At 47.1% G+C, this 18,792-nt stretch overlaps 1 protein-coding gene across 1 annotated transcript in view; it reads left to right on the forward strand.

Moving 5' to 3' along the window:
- Parp6 (poly(ADP-ribose) polymerase family member 6) overlaps positions 1–12,805 on the forward strand; it is a 42,641-nt gene extending 29,836 nt beyond the window's left edge. Inside the window, exons 18-23 of the mRNA XM_023712633.1 lie at positions 698–770; positions 1,416–1,485; positions 11,480–11,559; positions 11,841–11,904; positions 12,056–12,140; positions 12,447–12,805. Of these exons, the coding sequence (XP_023568401.1) occupies positions 698–770; positions 1,416–1,485; positions 11,480–11,559; positions 11,841–11,904; positions 12,056–12,140; positions 12,447–12,549 (475 nt within the window). The 3' untranslated portion in view covers positions 12,550–12,805. The remainder of the gene's footprint in view (positions 1–697; positions 771–1,415; positions 1,486–11,479; positions 11,560–11,840; positions 11,905–12,055; positions 12,141–12,446) is intronic.
- Positions 12,806–18,792: the final 5,987 nt, after the last annotated feature.

Genomic DNA, 18,792 nt, shown 5'->3' on the forward strand with positions numbered 1-18,792 from the left:
CCAGCTTGAACTGCATAGTGAGACACTGTCTCAAAAAGACAAAAAAAAAAAAAAGGGGCCAGGGAGATAGCTCAGTAGAATAAGCGCCTGCGTGGCAAGTGCAGGGTCCTGAATTCAATCCCTGGTAGTGCAAAAAGCAAAACAAAACAACAAAAGACAAAAGAGTAGGATGTGGTGGTTGCACCTGTGGTTCTAGCTACTCAGGAAGCTGAGGTGGGAGGATCGCTTGAGTCCAGGAGTTCTGGGTTGCAGTGCACTGTGCCGATTGAGTCCAGGAGTTCTGGGCTGCAGTGCACTGTTCCGATTGAGGTCCGCACTAAGTTTGCAGCAATATGGTGACCTCCTGGGAGCAGGGACCACAGGTTTCCTAAGGAGGGGTGAACCAGCCCAGGTTGGAAATGGAGCAGGTCAGTAAAACAAAAAAGAAAACAACCACAACAGTTAAGGATTTAGAATGTGATTTGCTGAGGGCAGGAGAGATGGCACTGGGGGTGAGGCTGGGGCTTAGCCATAGTTGCACACATAACCTGCATGCTGTGACTACGTCCGTGTGTGTGTGTGTGTGTGTGTGTGTGTGTGTGTGTGTGTGCATCCCTAGGCAGCGCTGTGTGGGTGTGGATGGGTGGGAGTGGCTGTGTTGGGAGTGCTTCCAGAGCCTTTTCCCCAAAGGAGGCTTGTGTTCTGCCCTGCCTTGCAGTGGGTCCCACATTGAGAACTGGCATTCGATCCTGCGCAACGGGCTGGTCAATGCATCCTACACCAAACTGCAGGTGAGGCTGTGCCCCTTCTCTGCCCTCTCCCAGCCCCCTGGCGTGCAGAGGCTGCTGTAGAGCACTAGCTGGCTTTGCCTCAGCCCTCTGTCCTAGCCTGTTTCAGGAGCTTCCCTAGAGAGGAAGTTGGAGTTGGATGCAGAGAGTGAGTGCGACTTGCAGGTCTGAACGTGGGCTGTGTGCTTCGTGGTGCTGGGTGTGGGACCGTACCTGCAGGCAGAAATGTGGGCCTGCTGACTGCAGGTGCTGTGATGAATTCACCCGCTACACAGAGCTCTGATCTTTCACGGCTGTTCAAGGAATTGCTGTGATTACCTGGCTTTCCCCTGAGAGACTGAAGGGCGTGGTGCTGCTCCTGCTGCCTCCCTGGCCTGTAGTCCTGTGTTAGGGAATCTGCATGTGCGCCAGGGCCCAGGAGTGTGGGTGCTGCGGGCCTGACCGCCCCGCCACGCCCCGTGCCAGGGTGCCCTAGGCAAGCAGTTTAACCTGAGTCCACTTTTCAGACAACCCACGTTGCAAATGTAGCTGCCTAGAGTGTTTGAGAAGGTAGTTTGGAGGGCCAGAGGACTGGATAGCCCTGTGGCTGCCTGATGCGTAGCCGTGGGCGGCCAGGCTCATGTGTTCATCCTGGTGTTTCCCTGCAAGCTGCATGGAGCAGCCTATGGCAAAGGCATCTACCTGAGCCCCATCTCCAGTATTTCCTTTGGATACTCAGGTAAGAACTACGCGCTGGCCGCTGTGACTGTTTACATCGCATCCATTTGTGAACACATGACGTGTGCTGTCCGCTCCTCCCCATTGTGGATACTGTGTGGTCTCAGCCCTCTTGCCAGTCATGGGTGCATAATCTGTCTTTCTCTGCTTTCTCTCTTTAGAACTTTAGATCGTTCGTGTGGTAAGGCCAGTTACTGTTATAATGGTAGCTTTGTTCATTGTAGAGGCTTGGCCTTAGGAAGGGTTAAGGAGTAATTGCAAAGTGAAACAGGGCTCTGAAAACCACATTCTTTTGTATTGGCAGTTAAAGATTGTACGTGTGCATGTGAGTTTATGTGTAAAGACGTGAGTTATACGGGAAGGCTGGGTCCTCCGGGTCCTTCGTGTTGGCTTATGTTTCTGGAGGTGATATGCTCTCAGCAACCTTTGAAAATGTAAGCTGAGCCAGGCGTGGTAGTGTAGACCTGGAATCCTAGCACTCCAGAGGATGAGGCAGGAGGTCACGAGCTTGAACCCAACCTGGCAAATTAGTGACTTGGTGAGACCCTGTCCCAAAAATCGAAAGGGCGACTGGGGATGTGGCTCAGTGGCAGAGTGCATGCCTTCCACACACAGGGCCCTGGGTTTGACACCTCCCCCCCCCCCGCAATAAATAAATACAAAAAAATAAAAAGGGCTGAGGATGAGCTCAGTACAAAGGCCCCAGTTCAACCTCCAGAACTGTGATCAGTTAGTCAGTTTGTATTGTGTATAATAGTTCAGTATTCCAACACTCACACTGAAGGAAAAGAAGGCATTTTATCCCAAAGACAAGACATGAACAAGTTTTAGAGTTTGGAGAAAAGATGGGCACAGCACTGTCTGCCTCAGGAAAAGAATCAGTTAGCACTGTCTCCTTCCGGGTTCCTGTCTTAGCTCCTCTTCAGGCTGCGTCTTCCTTGTTCAGTATGGCCTCCACATTCAGGACGGTCACTGTGTCACCATCATGTCCACTTGAGGATGGCCAACTGTAACTGTTACAAAGATAAGAAAACTTACGGCTAGAATTACAATTAGTCTCTAACAATAGAAAAAACCAAAGTAGAGAAAGGAAAGAAACAATATAGGTAAGAATGAGGGGCTGGGGAGATAGCTCAGTTGAATAAGCACTTGCCTGGCAAGCCCAAGGACATGAGTTCAATCCCCGGTTCTGCAAAAAAAAAAAAAAAAAGAATGAAAATCAGTGAAATAATTACAGATACAGTAGATAGGAGCAATACAGTGAAAAGATGATTCTTCTAAAGAACTAACAATATAGGGGGCTGGGGAGATGGCTCAGTGGAATAAGTGCTTGCCTGGCAAGCGCAGGGGCCTGGGTTCAATCCCTGGTTCCACCAAAAAAGAAGAAAAAGAACTAATGAAAGGGCAGGGAGATAGCTCACCTGCCTGGCAAGCGCAAGATCCTGAGTGTGATTCGCAGTACCACGTGCCGTGCTGGCCCTGGAACCCTGTGCATGGTGATGTACGTCTGTAATCCCAGTCCTGGGGAGGCTGAGACAGTCTAAACTGCATAGCAAGATCCTATATCAAAAAAGAAAAAAAAAAAAGAAAGAAAGAAAGAAAAAAGATGAATCCTGGTTAGATTAATAAAGGGGCACAAACAAACAGTATGAATAGCTGAGCTGTGGCATGTGACTATAATACCAGCTACTCAGGAGGCTGAGGCAGGAAGATCACAGTTCGTAACTTGGGTCTCAAAGTAATTTAAGTGTATGTTGGCAATATATAATAAATACATTCATCACCAAAATACATACTACCTTTTTATCTTTTCTATTTTTCTTCAGGGTGAAATTTTCTTTTTAAATATCTGGGGGGGGGGCCGGGGAGATGGCTCAGTAGGATAAGCGCCCGACTGTCAAACTCAAGGATCTGAGTTCAATTCCCCGGTTCTGCCAAAAAAAAAAAAATATCTGGGGGTGTAGTTCAGTGTTAGGGCATTTGCCTCACATGTGCAAGGCACCAGGTCGATCCCTAGTACCTCCAAAGAAAGAGAAAATATACATACAGGTGGAGTATACCAGAATTTTTAAAAGCTAAGAGAACTCTAATCTTTATACCAATAATTTGAAAATTTGAGCAAACAATACATAAAAAGTATAATTTAATTCCAAAAGCAGTTAAAACCCTGAATAGTCATAAAACTATAGAAGATATTAAAATGGCTTTAAAATTTCCACAAAGAAACAGAGCTGGGCTTGCAACTGTAGCACCTGGAAGACTGAAGCAGGAGTTCAAGGCCAGCCTGGGTTACATAGTGCATGCGAAGTCCACTTGAACTGCAAAGCCAGAGGGTGTCTCCAAACACACCCCGAACCAAGCGCAGGCATAGGTGGGTTTTTCTTGTGTTTTTTGAGATGGCGTCTTGATATGTAGTTTGGGGTAGTCTTAAACTCATGAGGCAGCCTAGGCTGGTCTTGAATAGTGATCCTCCTGTCTCAGCCTCCTGAGTGGCAAGGATTACAGGCCTGTACCACCGAGGGCCCTTCACTGAGCTGCACTGTAACAGCTGGTCCTGAGAACTGAAGCTAGGTCTTTGGGCTGCTGGGTTAGCACTCTACCTCTGGCCTGTGCATTGGCACCAGGTTAGTTTTTAAAATTTATGTATTTGCTTTTTGAGACTTGGTCTTGCTGTGTAACGCATGCTGGCCTTGAGCTTCCTCTTTAGCCCTTGACCTTGAATTCACAGTGATTCTCTTTTGTCAACCTCCTGAGTGCTACGATTGCAGGTGGGCACCAACATGCCCAGCTAGCACCTGCTTAGTTATTTTTTTGTTTGTTTGTTTTGGCGGAGCCAGGGATTGAAATCAGGCCCTTGCGCTTGCCAGGAAAGTGCTTACTCCACTGAGCCGTCTCCGCGGCCCCCCTACTTAGTTTTATAAGTGAGTCTGGAGCTTTCAAGGGACAAATAATCTAATCTTGTATAAAATGTGCAATAGGGAAAAAAATGTTCAAGAGGATAAAAACCATGAAAGTACAGTACAAATTACGAAAAAGTAGTGTGCCTTTATGAAAATGAAGAACTTCCATATAATTTAAAAATTTTTACAGGGGCCGGGGAGATAGCTCAGTGGAGTAAGTGCTTGCCTGGCCAGTGCACGGTGCTGAGTTTGATCCCTGGTACCACTGAAAGAAAAGAAAAAGATGGCTTATTGGAAAAACAAGCAGATTGAATCCAAGTATTTTCCTGAACATGTAAAGCTGCTCAACCTCTACTTACAGGGAAATAATATCAAGACCCAAGTGACTCCCTGAGTTGTAAATCGTCATGATTTCTCGTAATGCGTGTGGAGATACGATGGCGCTATGGGTTTGGGAGACTGCCAGGTGTTATCTCCCAGAGCTCAGTTTTTCTGTGAGTCGGCACTTTGGCTCCTGCATGTGCACAGCCAAAGCCATGATTAGGAGTGTGCAGTAGCCCGTTGGCAGCAGTGAGCCTGGGATGCAGCTGGTGCCCGCCACCAGGAGAGTGGCTGGGTGGTTAGTGTGCTTCCACCTAGCCTGCTGCTCAGCAGCGAACACAGATAGGCGAGCCGGGCGTGGTGGGGCACGCTTGTAATTCCGCACTCAGGCTGAGGCAGGAGGAAGGTTGCTGGGGCAGAGGAGATGGCTCAATGGTATAAGCACTTCCCTGGCAAGCGCAAGGGCCTGAGTTCAATCCCGGGTTCTGCCAAAAAAAAAAAAAAAAAAACACAGGAGGAAGGTTGTTGTGAGTTTGAGGCCAGCCTGAGCTACAGAGTGAGCGCAAAGCCAGCCTGAACTCTGTAACGAGACCCTGTCATAAAAGGGGGGCGGGGAGGAGTAGATGGCGTGTGTTCCAGCAACATGGGAATTTTAGTAATATATAGAGGAAAAAAGGCAAGTCCCAGAAGAATGTGCAGTGCCTTTTATATTGTTGAGGAGCAAGCACAAATACTCCCTAGGTGTTTGAGCTGAACGGGGGAGTAGGTGTAAAGCACATGGCAGCAGGGCATATAACTGAGCGGCACATTGCCTGCCTGCCAAACGTGAGGTCCTGAGTTTGATTCCCATATCAAAGAAAAAATCCTTCTAAAAGCACAGCAGTGGTACTAACTCCAGCCTGACAGTAGGGCTCGGTGGTAGAGCATTTGCCTAGCATGTGTGAGGCAAAAGATTTCAGGACAGCAGTTAGCCGTAGATTGAAGTCACTTAGAGTCTTAGTTCTTAGATTATTCTGGAGGTATTTATTGTTCTGTTGGAAAGGACCAGGTGTGGTGCAAGGGGAGGCTCCCCAAAGGGAGAGAACGAAAGTGCAGTGGAAAGTAAAGGGTCTGTAGGGGTAAGACCCCGGGCGTGCTTAGGCCAGGGGCATGGAGAGAAGCAGCCCCAGTGACCCTCCACCCATCCTGCTGCTTCAACTGCATCTGATCTGCTGTCCCTATCAGCATCCTTGGAAAGGATGGGAATTCTATGGTGTGTCCTGAGCCTCTGCTTTGGCACCCTGCAAAGCGTTGCCTTGGTGTGTCCCTAGGTATCTGCAACTGCACATGCCACTTGCATTATGTTCCTGCTGGACAGTGGAGGGCTCATCCAAAAGGCATGAGAACACGAGAACTAGGAATCCTCTCCCTTACCTAGACAGACAATGCTGTGTTGACTGGGGACTCCACACCACAAGACACATGCAAGTATTTGAAGCTGAGCTAGCCTGGAACAAGTGCCTACTGTGAACACTTCCTGAAGTTTACAGCACAGCCCATTCAACTGGCCTTACTCTGATCTGGTATAGGACGAGGCAGGACCAAGATCTTGAGACGATTAACTCGCACCTCCCTGCAAACGCGTTAGAAGATGTGTTCCAGTTCCGGCCCACTCTCCTCAGTGACGCAGGCAACTAGACCTGCATGTTCAGGGATACTAAGTATTGTAAGGCACTGTTCAGATTCCCTCATAAAACTCAAAAGTGGAGAAATTGTGTGTAGATGACATTCAGATCGCTTGTCCAAATGCACCTGGATATTTTCCTGCCACTGTCAAACCAAATATCACTTGGTGTATGGGTTGTTATTTAATAAAGGATTTTTACAGTGTACTGCTTGACAGCATGCATTCAAGCTTTTCTTCCCTTGACTTCAAATAGTGGAAATTGCACATGTGCTGTGACCTATCCAGAAAACGGACGCATGTTCACTCCACCATGAGTGTGACTATCAGAGTAGTCAGCTCTCTAAAAGATGCGCCGTCCCTTAAGACTTAGTCTTCCAGTGATCATGTGATCTGTGAGAAGGAACCAGGAGAGGAGCTATGTGGCCCTGGTGCAGTCTTTTTTTTTTTTTTTTTTTTTTTTTTCAGAACCAGGGATTGAACTCAGGCCCTTGTGCTTGCCAGGGAAGCGCTTATTCCACTGAGCCATCTCCCACCCGCCCCCCGTGCAGTTTTTTAGCTGTACTGAGCGTTCTCAGGTTTGGTGGACCACTAATGGAAGAAAGCCTGATGGAATCTCTGTTGATGGGACCATTAGTGAACTTGTGAGTTGCTCTGAGGAAGATGAAATCAGAACTTGGGTTTGGAGCATCAAGAAAGTCACTCCTGGGCTGGGGAGAAAGCTCAGCGGCATAAGCGCCTGCCTGGCAAGTGCAAGGTCCTGAGTTCAATCCCCAGTGCTGCAAAAAAAAAAAAAAAAAAAAGTCACTCCTGAGGATCATGCTAGAAATGCCAAAGGAGGGGTTGACAGCACTGGCAAGGGGAAGTAGGAGGGTAATAGATGCTGTCAGCTGGGGAATCTGTGCACGCCTCATGTAACATGCTGGGAGGAGAGGAGAGACTAAGAACTGGAGCGCTCCTGCACCTAGCGCTGTGGTTGACGTGCAGTAATGAAGCAAGGTGGAATGAAAACTCCTGAGGGAAGATTTTGTCTCCTTGAAGATAAATACTACTCAGAATTCTACTCCATTGTTGTGGCTATCATGGGGATTGAACTGAGGGCTTTTTTCATGAGCCCCTCAAGATACTTCTTTAGCCCCAGCCCTCATAATATTTCAAATTATGTTAGTACATTAATGCCCAAATGTTGCTTTAAAAAAATCCATATGATCATAATAATGAAGCACAACTTTATACCTGTACAGTCATAGAAAGTGAAAATAGTGGGGCCGGGGAGATGGCTCAGTAGAATAAGTGCTTGCCTGGCAAGCCTAAGTGTCTGAGTTCAATCCCTGGTTCCACAAAAAAAAAAAAGAAAAGAAAAAAAGAAAGTGAAAATACTCAGCTACCAAGGATGTACTAAAATTGATAGTCACCTGTTGGTGAAGTATGAAAACATTTACAATTTATTAATGCTGGAGCTCTAAAGTCATAAAAACAATCCTATGATCTGACCTAATTCTTGTAAAATTTTCCTGAATAACAATTACTGGGCCGGCCAAATAGCTCAGTGGATTAAAGCGCCTGCAAGCAGGCACAGGCCAGGGGTTCAATTCCCAGGTCTGCCATGCTGGCCCTGCCCCTGGGGCATTCTGGGACAGCAGTTGAGACTGGGTGTGGTGGTATGCGCCTGTAATCCCAGCTTTTGGAAGGCTGTAAACAGGCGATCTAGTAGTGAGACCCTGAACACCCTGCAGACCCTTCCCTAATATCCAAAAAAAACCCCACTGAGATCCTGAAAGAATTATCTGTAATAAACACAAATAGCAGCCATCTGATTGAATAAAATGTATGATTTTAAAAGTATCATTTTAGTGGCTGGGCAGATAGCTCAGCAGTCTAAGTGCCTGCCTGGCAAGTGCAAGGACCTGGGTTCCATCCCCACTGGGCGTGGTGGTACATGCCTATACTCCTAGTTCTGGGGAGGCTAAGACTGGAGGATTACATTGAGTCAGTTGAGTTGCCTAGCAAGACTTTGTACCAACTAATTAAATAAATAAATGATTAAAAGTATCACTTTAGACATCTTGTGTCAATATTTAAGCAATTTTATAATGTACTACAAAGTATAAACACTAAAGTAAAAATTAAACTATAATTTTAGATGTTGTAACAATAATTTCTATGTTACTTATTTTTTTGCAGAACCAGGGATTGAACTCAGGTCCTTGTGTTTGCCAGCAAGCACTTATTCCACTGAGCCATCTCCCTGGCCCCTATCTTTTTTTTTTGGTGGAACTGGGGATTGAACTCAGGCCCTTGCGCTTGCCAGGGAAGCAGTTATTCAGGGAAGCACCTGAGCCATCTCCCCAGCCCAATTTCTATGTTAATGTGACTATATTTTTGTATTATAAATAAATAAAATTTGTGAAGCAAAAAGAAAAAAAATTAAGCCAGGCTTGGTGACACATGCCTGTAAATCCCAGTACTTGGGAAGCTGAGGCAGGAGGATTGTTGTGACAGAGACCAGCTTAGGATGCAAAGTGAGCTCAAGGCCAGCCTGGACTGCATAGCGAGACCCGGTCTCAAGAAGACAAAGAAAAGAAGGACTAGCATGCCATAGCACAAGGGTTCCGACTAACCCACGCAGGGCAGGTGCTGATGCATGCTTAGCGCTGGGCTCTGCGGGTGTGAACGCGCCTTACTCTGTGACTGAGAGCCAAAGTTGGGCGCGGGAGGTCTTTCTGGCTTCTTTGTCTAGGTTCCTCAGCTTCTATCTTTTCCCAGCGTCTCTCTGGTTAAGCTCTTGTTACTTCCCGAGTACTGAGATTCTGCTCTTATGTCCATGTTCTGCCCTTACTGTGCCTACCTCTGCCTGCCCTTCTCCCGCTGGTCGTTTCCTACTTGGTGCCTGAGTACGTGAGTTGCCACAGGAAGGCGGGAATCTCTGTGGACGTCTTGTCTTTCCTCAGGACTCTACTGATGACAGAGAACTTTGGGACAGTGTCCCCCTCCCCTCTCCAAGGCTGATGATTATGTATCCAGGTTGCCGTAGCCTTTCACTATTGGAGCTGTAGCTCCTCTGGACCGATTCCGTATCACTTTGAAGATAAGCAGGCTCATACAGAGAAGTTAAATGGGCTTGGTAATGGCTGTAGGGAGGACAGCAGGGCTAGAAGCCACATGTGCTAACTTCTGGGCCAGTGCCCTTAGCACTCTGTGGACCAACAGGGGAGCCTTTGCTTGAATGAATGGATGTGAGCCCTTGTAGATACCGGTACGTGAGAATCTATAGAATGGATAGAAAGTGTGAAGCGCCCCCATGCCGTAGTTCCGGAGGCTCTTGACCAGCTGCCGTGTGCATTCAGCTCCAGCCTATGCTGTACTGATGGCTGTTTCTTCCTGAGGGCACCTCAACCTGGAAACACCGGGTGACGTCAGGGTGAGGGTTGGTATACACGGGGAGCATCGAATGACGATGGAGGCAGCAGTGGCCTGCCCAGCGTGCAGGGTGGGTGGCAGGACAGTGCGAAAGCAGTTCATACACGCAGTCTGCTTAATTCTGTCAGGAATGTCCTGTGCCCTGGGCAGCATTTTCAGAGATGATTCCAGCCAGCAAGTCCTCAGGGTCTGAGTCAGGATGAGGAAGGAAAGATCACTGGGTCAGCAGATAGGCTCCTGTTATAGGCCTAGGGCGGGACCGGGTGTGGGGTATATCAGAATGGCTCTCTCTAGCCTGCTGTAGAAACCAGGCTAATCGTCGGGGTGTGCTGTGACATATTCGTAATCCCAGCACTCTGGGAGGCTGAGGCAAGAGGATCACAAACTCAACCCCAGCCTGAGCAATCTAAGGAGAACTTGTCTCAGAATTAAAAATCGGGCTGGCAATAGCTCAGCAGACTAAGCGCCTGCTTTAGGGAGAGCACAGCAGCCAGGGTTTGATCCCCTGCATGCTGTGCAGGTCATGTTGTCATGAGGCTTTGGTTGAGTCACAGTGTGTGACAGCCTGACCAGGAAGACCATCAGTGTGGCAGTCATCTCAGCCTCTATTCTTTGACTTCCCAGAACCAGAACCAAAGCAGCATGGAGCTGGCAGTATGCAGAGTTTAGGGTAGGATGAGCTAGGGGCCCTGCTTAGGCCTGGAGTGATGGTGTCCTCTTCCTCGTCGTCCATCTCCCACTCGGTAACACACACAGTCCCAACTCTGGTAAGACTGGGCCTGTCATAAAGTTGAGTTCAGGGACTGAAGTTCTGTCCTCAGGTCATAGGGACATACAGGCTGTGCTTCATATCTAGTAGGATAAGTTCCACGTCGCATCTGTAAATGGTATAGACGAGGACTTGCCCTTGTCAGATAGGGCTGTGGTGGCTTTGTGACTTGAGATAATGTGGGAGCACAGGGAACCGGCCCTGTGCTGTCCGCTGAGGGCAGCCTTCTGAGGAGGTGGGATTCTGCCAGGGGAGGGAGGGCATGGAGAGGTACATGTCACCTTGGTGCTCTGCTTCCTCCTTTGCTCCTCATCACTTTTAAGGTAACTTCAACATCAGAGCATATGTGAAGGTAACTTCAACATCACAGCTCTGCTTGGATCCTGTTCACTGCCGTGTGACACAAGGGTTTCACGAGCCGTTCTTCTCAGAGCCCTTCAGTTGCTCCAGCCTGCTTCTTCCGTCTGTCCTCCAGACAAGTTCTGCTTGCCTTAGCATGGCCTGCGAGGCCTCTTGATCTGATCCGACCTTGCCCTTCCACATCATTTGTGGCCACTTTGCTGCTATTCACTGTACTATGTGCAGAATATGCCACGTGACTATCCTGCCTTCAGGTGTCCCCTCCTGTCTTCCAGCTCTGTGGTTCTCAGCCTCTTCCAAGCCCTTGGCTGGGCTGGTGGCCCTTCCTGCCCGCACTGCGCTGTGTAGTCTCCCCATCACAGCCCCTCATGGCGTGCTGCAGTTTCTTGTTCATTGCCTGTAATTTCTACCAGGTAAAATTTAGTGAGAGCAGCTAGCTTGTTCTTGGAATTCACCATGGTACTGCCAAGTGTGTGGCTCAGTGTGTGGCACATAGGAGGCACTTTGATAAATATGTGACCAAAGAATGGTTCAATGACCCAAGTTTGTTTTTCTGTGACAGGAATGGGAAAAGGACAGCACAGGATGCCCTCCAAGGATGAGCTGGTCCAGAGATACAACAGGATGAACACCATCCCCCAGGTACTAGGAACTGGCCCTGCTCTGAGGAGCCTTCTTCCTGGGCTGCCCCAGGGGCTGGGCTGATAGAAAAGGAATTGGGAGTGTGCCCTCAACAGAACACACTTCAGAGTGGCACCGTCTTTGTCACAAGTAGAGTGGAGATAAAGATGAAAAGCCCATCTGGATTGACCAGGGAATAAACTTGTGGCGGGAGGCCTGCAGCCTGGACACAGAGGACCCCTGCCCTGTGGCCAGCCCACAAGCTACTGCATGCTGTGTCTGCTCTGCCCCTTCTCTTTCAGACCCGATCCATTCAGTCCAGATTCCTGCAGAGTCGGAATCTCAACTGTATAGCACTCTGCGAAGGTAGGTAGCACAGCCAGTCCCTGCTGGTTTGGGTCCTGGCCTCTAGGTGTGATCCAGCTGGGACTGCCTGTGGGAGTACTGTGTCTTCCCCTCTTGCCTGGAATCTTGTGTCTCAGGCTTTTATCTGTGACTTCTGCCCCTTTTGTTCCAGTGATCACATCCAAGGACCTCCAGAAGCATGGGAACATCTGGGTGTGCCCTGTGTCCGACCACGTCTGCACACGGTTCTTCTTTGTGTAAGTCAGGATGGGGCCCTGGGTTCACTTGAGAGAGGGTGCTTGGGTGCTGTGACTACTGGGAAGTCCTGTGCATGTTCTGAGCCTTGTCCCTTGCTACTTGAGTGGAGCCGACCCTGGAACTTTTCCCCTGGGAGGATGGAGATGGGCTGTGCAGAGGAGACCAGAGAAATTGAATCCTTTCTATTCTAAATAGAGAGCAAGAGCTTTGACTGTCAGGTGGGGTGGCCATGCCTCTCGACAGTGCCGTTGGTTGACGTTTTTCTGTTCTCGTTTTCACGCTCACATTTGCTTGGTCTCTGGCAGATATGAGGATGGTCAGGTGGGCGATGCCAACATTAATACTCAGGACCCCAAGATACAGAAGGAAATCATGCGTGTGATCGGAACTCAGGTTTACACAAACTGAGGGGGCCCCAGCCCTCGAACCAAGCTGTTCCCCCAGATCCATCTGCCCTCGTCAAAGGGCTCAGGAGCAACAGGTGAGACTGCCCTGGAGGAATCAGGCCGTTTACCAAGAAGCCGGACAAAGCTTAAACAGGTGGCCTTCATGGTAGAGACTGACCCAGGAACCTCTCCACGTGGACGGCCTAGACTGACTCCAACCCTGATCTGCCCAGTTGACTTCACCCTGTTTGTAAATAAAACAATAAACTGGAAGGTGCTGTGGACTGGATATGATCACTGTGGTCTGACTGGCCTTGGCCCAGCACCTCGTCCAGCCCCGAGGCATGAGTGGGGAGAGTCGGGGCTGCACAGGCTGCTGGCGTGCTCCGCAGAGCTGCCTGTGCAGCACGTTAGGTGCAGAAGGGAATCTTACAGTTATGCAGAAGACACACAGGATAACTAGAGATTTAAGAGGGCTTAAGGCCAGGGCAGCGCCAGCTTCTTACCCTCTGAGCTGATGGCCTTCTGCACAAAGCCTCCACGAACACTGGCTCTATAGCTCAGGGGCTACATCCCACTGTCCTCCTCAGGCTGTTTGTTTGGGACACATGAGGTGAGGAGCTGGCAGGTACAGGAAGCTGGGTTGATGTCTCATTCTTTAAGGAAAAGCCCAAAGAGCGTTTGCAATCAGAATTTTTTTTTTTTTTTTCTTGCATTTGGTTGTTGCAGGGTCTCACTATGCAGCTCAGGGGGCTTACAGTTAACTCAGTTGTTTAAAGTGCCTGCTTGGGCAAACTGAGGCATAGGGAACTGCAGTGCAATCCCCAGCTCCACAAGCCACACCAGACCTGCCCTTAAGGCAGCCTGAGCCAGCCAAAAAAAAAAGAAGCCTTCACTACGCCACTCTGACTCTTGGTGATCCTCCTGCTTTCAGCCTCCCCAGTGCTGGGATTATAGGCATGTGCCACTGTACACCTGGACTCCGGCCAGCTCAGCCTGCCCTGGGGGGCGGGGCTGGCACAGAGTGTGGTCCCTGTGCTTTCCCAAACACTTGCTCTAGTCTGCTGAGCTATCCTGCCAGCCCTGCAAACAGAATCTTTTTTCTTAGTCTTTTGAGACAGCCTCCCTATGTACTCCAGGCTGACCTTTAACTCCCACTAATGCTACTTCAGCCTCAGGAGTGCTGAGTTTCCAGGCATGTACCACTATACCTGACTCAACCAAACCATTTTATTTTTATTTTTTGAAGCAGGGTGTCTTACTGCAGTTCATCCTGGCTTTGAACTCACTTTGTACCCAGGGCTGGCCTTGCAGTGATCCTCCAGTCTTATCCTCCCAAGTGCTAGGGATTATAAACGTGTGCCACCACACCCAACTACAGGCTGACTTTTTATCACACATAATGGCACACACTTGTAATCTCAGCACTCTAGGAGGCTGAGGCAAGAAGATCACTGACCTTGAGGCCAGCGTGGGCCATTCAGCAACTTAGTGAAAACTTGTCTTAAAAAATAATGTGCCAGGGGGCCGGGGAGATGGCTCAGTAGAATAAGTGCTTGCCTGGCAAGCTTAAGGGCCTGAGTTCAATCCCCAGTTCTGCAAAAAAAAAAAAAAAAAAAAAAAAAAAAAAAAAAAAAAAAAAAATGTGAAAAAAAAAAAAAAAAAAGTGTCAAGGGCTGGGGAGATAGCTCCGTAGAATAAGCAAAGGACCTGAGTTCAATCCCTGGTTCTGCAAAAAAATAAAAACATGTCAGCTCTGCCCCTGGAGTGTGCTGAGACAGTAATTGAGACTGGGTGTGGTGTCACCTGCCTGTAATCCCAGCGCCTGGGAGGCTGAGAACAGGAGGATCACTGTGAGTCAGAACTGAGTAGTGAGACCCGGTAGACACTGTACTAAATACATCTAAAATAATAATTATTTTAAAAGGGGCCACGAGGGCCTAAGTTCAATTCCTGGTTCTGCAAAAAAAAAAAAAAGAAAAAAATCTCTGGGGATGTAGCTCAGCAGCATAAGCACTTGCCTGGCAAGTACAAGGATCTGAGTTCAATCCCTGGTTCCGAAATAAATAAATAAATAAATAAATAAATAGAGTCCGGTGTGGTGGCACATGATGGTGATCTTGGCACTCAGGCAGGTGAGGCAGGAGGATCATCTTAGGTTTGAGTCCAACCTGGGCTACATAGTCCAAGGCCAACCTGAGCTACATAGATTCTTTTTTTTTTTTTTTTTTTTTTGTGGTACTGGGGATTGAACTCAGGACCCTGCACTTGCCAGGCAAGTGCTTATTCTACTGAGCTGTCTCCCCAGACCCCACTACATAGATTCTCTGTCTCCAAAAAAGGGTGGGGGGAGATAGCTCAGTAGAATAAGTGCTTGCCTGGCAAGCACAAGGGACTGAGTTCAATCCCTAGTTCCGCAAAACCAAAAACAGGCTATTAATGTGGAATACTAGGGTTCAGTTCCCCAGTGCTAGGTGCAAATGTCAACACACACACAGATTTTACAGGTTTTTAATTCTTTCACCAGCCCTGACTTACAAAGTCTGCCCTTGACTATCAGGTCTTTCATTTCCTTTGTTACACATTGCGTTCCCTAGACAGCTTATTCTATGCTAGTTCCTGACTCTGCTGTAACACAGAACAGATATTGTGTGTGTGTGTGTGTGATGCTGGGGATCGAACTCAGGGTCTTGTGCGTGCAAGGCAAGAGCTCCCCAGCCCAGAAGTGCTATTCTGTTTTTGCATTTATCTCTTTTTTTTTCTTTTAATTTAATAGATTGCAAATTGAAAATAATTTACAAACATAAGTGAATATAACAAGAATTGTCCAAAATAAAAAATGAAAGAATTTACAGATCAGTCATAATAGTTCACTGTGTCAAAACCAAGAAACTTATATTCATATAATTAGAATTCTCAAAGTAGAAAGGAGGGCTGGGGAGATGGCTCAGTGGAATAAGCGCTTCCCTTGCAAGCGCAAGGACCTGAGTTCAATCCCCGGTTCCACAAAAAAGAAAAAAGAAAAAAAGTAGAAAGGAGTAGGCAATAAATATTTAAAGATATAAAATTTCTGAATTCAGTTCAACTTATACCGCATTTCCAAGAGAAATGAACCTTTTTGCACAAGAAATTTAAATAAAATCATACCAAGATACACAAAAATGAAATTGTCCAAAACTTATTATAAAGAAAAAAATCATTAAAGCATATACATAAAAATATTAGCAGGGGCCAGGCAGATGGCTTAGTGGAATAAGTGCTTCCCTGGCAAGCACAAGGGCCTGAGTTCAATCCCCGGTTGTGCAAAAAAAAAAATTAGCTATGGAAGAACAAAATTAAATAGCATCTTATTCCACATTAGAAAAAAAAAAAGGACCAAGAGTGTGTAGGAAACTAGACTAATTGAAGGACTGAAAGAAAAAGATCTGTCCTCTTTGAATTTTATACTTAGCAAACATACCTTTGAAAACTAAAAGTAAGATTTTCTAGTTATACAAACTTGAGATATTTTAATACCTCCAGACATAGCATATAGGAAATAACAAAGAGCATAATTCAAAAGGCAAGAGAAGTTGCAGTATGCTCCTGGGTGAACAATAAAGAGCTCTGAAAGTGATAGTTATGCAGGATTATATAAAATATATTAGATGAACACTCATTTAAAAGGTCATTGAAGATTTCTATGAGACAGTACCAATCTTTTTTTTTGCGGAACCAGGCATTGAACTCGGGCCCTTACACTTGCCAGGCAAGCGCTTATTCCACTGAGCCATCTCCCTGGCCCCAGTACCAATCTTACGTTGGATTATATACTTTTTTTTTCATATATATGTTTGTGTATGTGTGTATAAAAGACAGGGAAGAAGTAATATAAAGTCAACAAAAAATGGAAATATACTTTTTAAAGTTTCCAATACTAGAAGATACACGATATCTTTTAAATAAATTATAAGTCAAAGATACAGTATAAATCTTAGAACAAAAGATTAAGCAATATTCAGAAAATTAAATATTAATTAATTAAAATTAAATGTTTCAAAACAATTGAACTAAGAAAAAGTTTTCGTGATAGTGAAGTACTAAGAGTAAAACATAAATACTGAAATGGCTCAGAAGTGCAATTATTATTATTATTTTTTTTTTGGCAGAACCAGGGATTGAACTCAGACCCTTGCGCTTGCCAGGGAAGCGCTTTTTCCACTGAGCCATCTCCCTGGCTCCAGAAGTGCTATTCTTGTTGTTGTTTTGTTTTTTGGTGGAACCAGGGATTGAACTCAGGCCCATTAAGCTTGCCAGGCAAGCTCTTCTTCTACCGAGCCATCTCCCCAGCCCTAGAAGTGCTGTTCTTAAAGTCCATATCCTCAGAAATTGTTTCTTCAAGATCAGTATCTTCTGCTGGACATTCTGGTCCACGCTTGTCCCAGTGTTTGAGAGGCAGAGGTAGAATCTCTTTGAGTTCAAGGCCAGCCTGGGACACATGGAAAAGCCCTGTCTCAAAAATAAAAACAATAGGGGCCGGGGAGATGGCTCAGTAGGATAAGTGCTTGACTGGCAAACACAAGGATCTGAGTTCAATCCCTGGTTCCCCCAAAAAAATAAATGAAAACAATAATTAGGCTCTTATACCCCAGCATGGTGGCACATAGTATTCCCAGCTAGTGGGGAGGCTGAGGCAGGAAGAATGCTTTCAGCTCAGGAATTCAAGACTAGCCTGGGTAACAGTGAGAACCATTTAAACCGGTTTTCTTTTTCTGTGTGTGTGTGTGTGTGTGTGTGTGTGTGTGTGTGTGTGTGTGTGTGTTTGGTACAGGGTCTGTAGGATCTACAGGATCTCACTATGTAGATCTGACTCATAGTGCTCCTCCTGTTTTCAGCCTCCCAAGTGCTGGGATTACAGGCGGGTACCACCATGCCCAGTCTCAATCTGTCTCTGTCTCAGCATGCTTTAGTCTGCTGAGCTATCTGGCTACCCTTAAGAACCATTTTATTTATATATTTATTTTTAATACAACCTTCAACCCTCAAGGCAGTTTGTTTATTTTATTTTATTTTTGTTTTATTTTGAGGAGCCGGGGATTGAACTCAGTCCCTTGCACTTGCCAAGGAAGCGCTTATTCCACTGAGCCATCTCCCCAGCCCCTATTGTTTATTTTTATTTATTTTTTGGCTGGCTCAGCTCACCCTGAGGGCGGGGCTGGCCTGGCATGTGGTGCCAGGGATTGAACCATGGTCCCTTCACCTGCCTCAGCTTGCCAAGCAGGCACTTTAAACCTCTGAGCTATCTCACTGATCCTAAGAACCATTTTAAACAACCAAAAGCCTAGTGCCATGGTGGTGAATTCATGGTAGTTTTGCCACAGCAGGCTGTTTCTTCTCACAGAAAGCTCTAAGAGGTTCAGTGCCACTGGCCTAGTGCGCTGGCACTACAAGTTTCAGGCTTATGTCTAGGAGACACCCCTCCTGAGGAGGTGACCCATCAGTGAGCCCTCAGCAGCTGAAGTCCCATCCGCCCCTGCCAGGAGGACTTCCGAAGCTCATCAGGACGATGTTAGAGAGCCCAGCACTTACACCGTGGCCTTTACTAGGTGGGTGCTTAGGGCGTAATGCTAAACACGTCCATCATTTGCTAGCACTTCCCATTACCTTAATTTTTTCTTTTTTGGAACCGGGGATTGAACTCAGGCCCTTGAGCTTGCCAGGGAAGCACTTATTCCACTGAGCCGGCTCCCTGGCCCCAACCCATTATCTCGTATGTGTCCAGCACTGTTACAAGCTCTCTGCAGTCTCCAGCGAGCCTGGGAAGTAGGTGCTGTTGTTTGTATTTTGCAGATGAAAGAGCAGAGGCACAGAGGCTCATTTCCCATAATCCCACAGCTTGTGGCATCAGCCTGATTTCAAAACTGATGTTCTCCTACGTGGCCTTTTGAGCTTTAGATAGATTTCTGCATGCAATGCAGAGAGCAGTGGTGGAGGCTAAGTTTTCCCCAGAGATGGTTACCAGCGAAACTAGGATTTTAGCTTGTGGATCTGCTCAGCTCCAGGCTCTAAACTGCTGGCCACATTTTTTACTTCCCTACAGGTTCCTCAATAACCCCCACTGGTGACCCAACCACTGGACCTAGGTGCATGGCTCCTTGTGGTATAACATTTTTGTTTCAATTCAGAAAAGTTTTTTTGGGCCGGGGAGATGGCTCAGTGGAATAAGTGCTTCTCTGGCAAGTGCAAGGGCCTGAGTTCAATCCTTGGTTCTGGGAAAAAAAAAAAA

The sequence above is a fragment of the Octodon degus genome, unplaced genomic scaffold (genome assembly GCF_000260255.1).
Source record: "Octodon degus isolate 3935 unplaced genomic scaffold, OctDeg1.0 scaffold00026, whole genome shotgun sequence".
NCBI lineage: Eukaryota > Metazoa > Chordata > Mammalia > Rodentia > Octodontidae > Octodon > Octodon degus.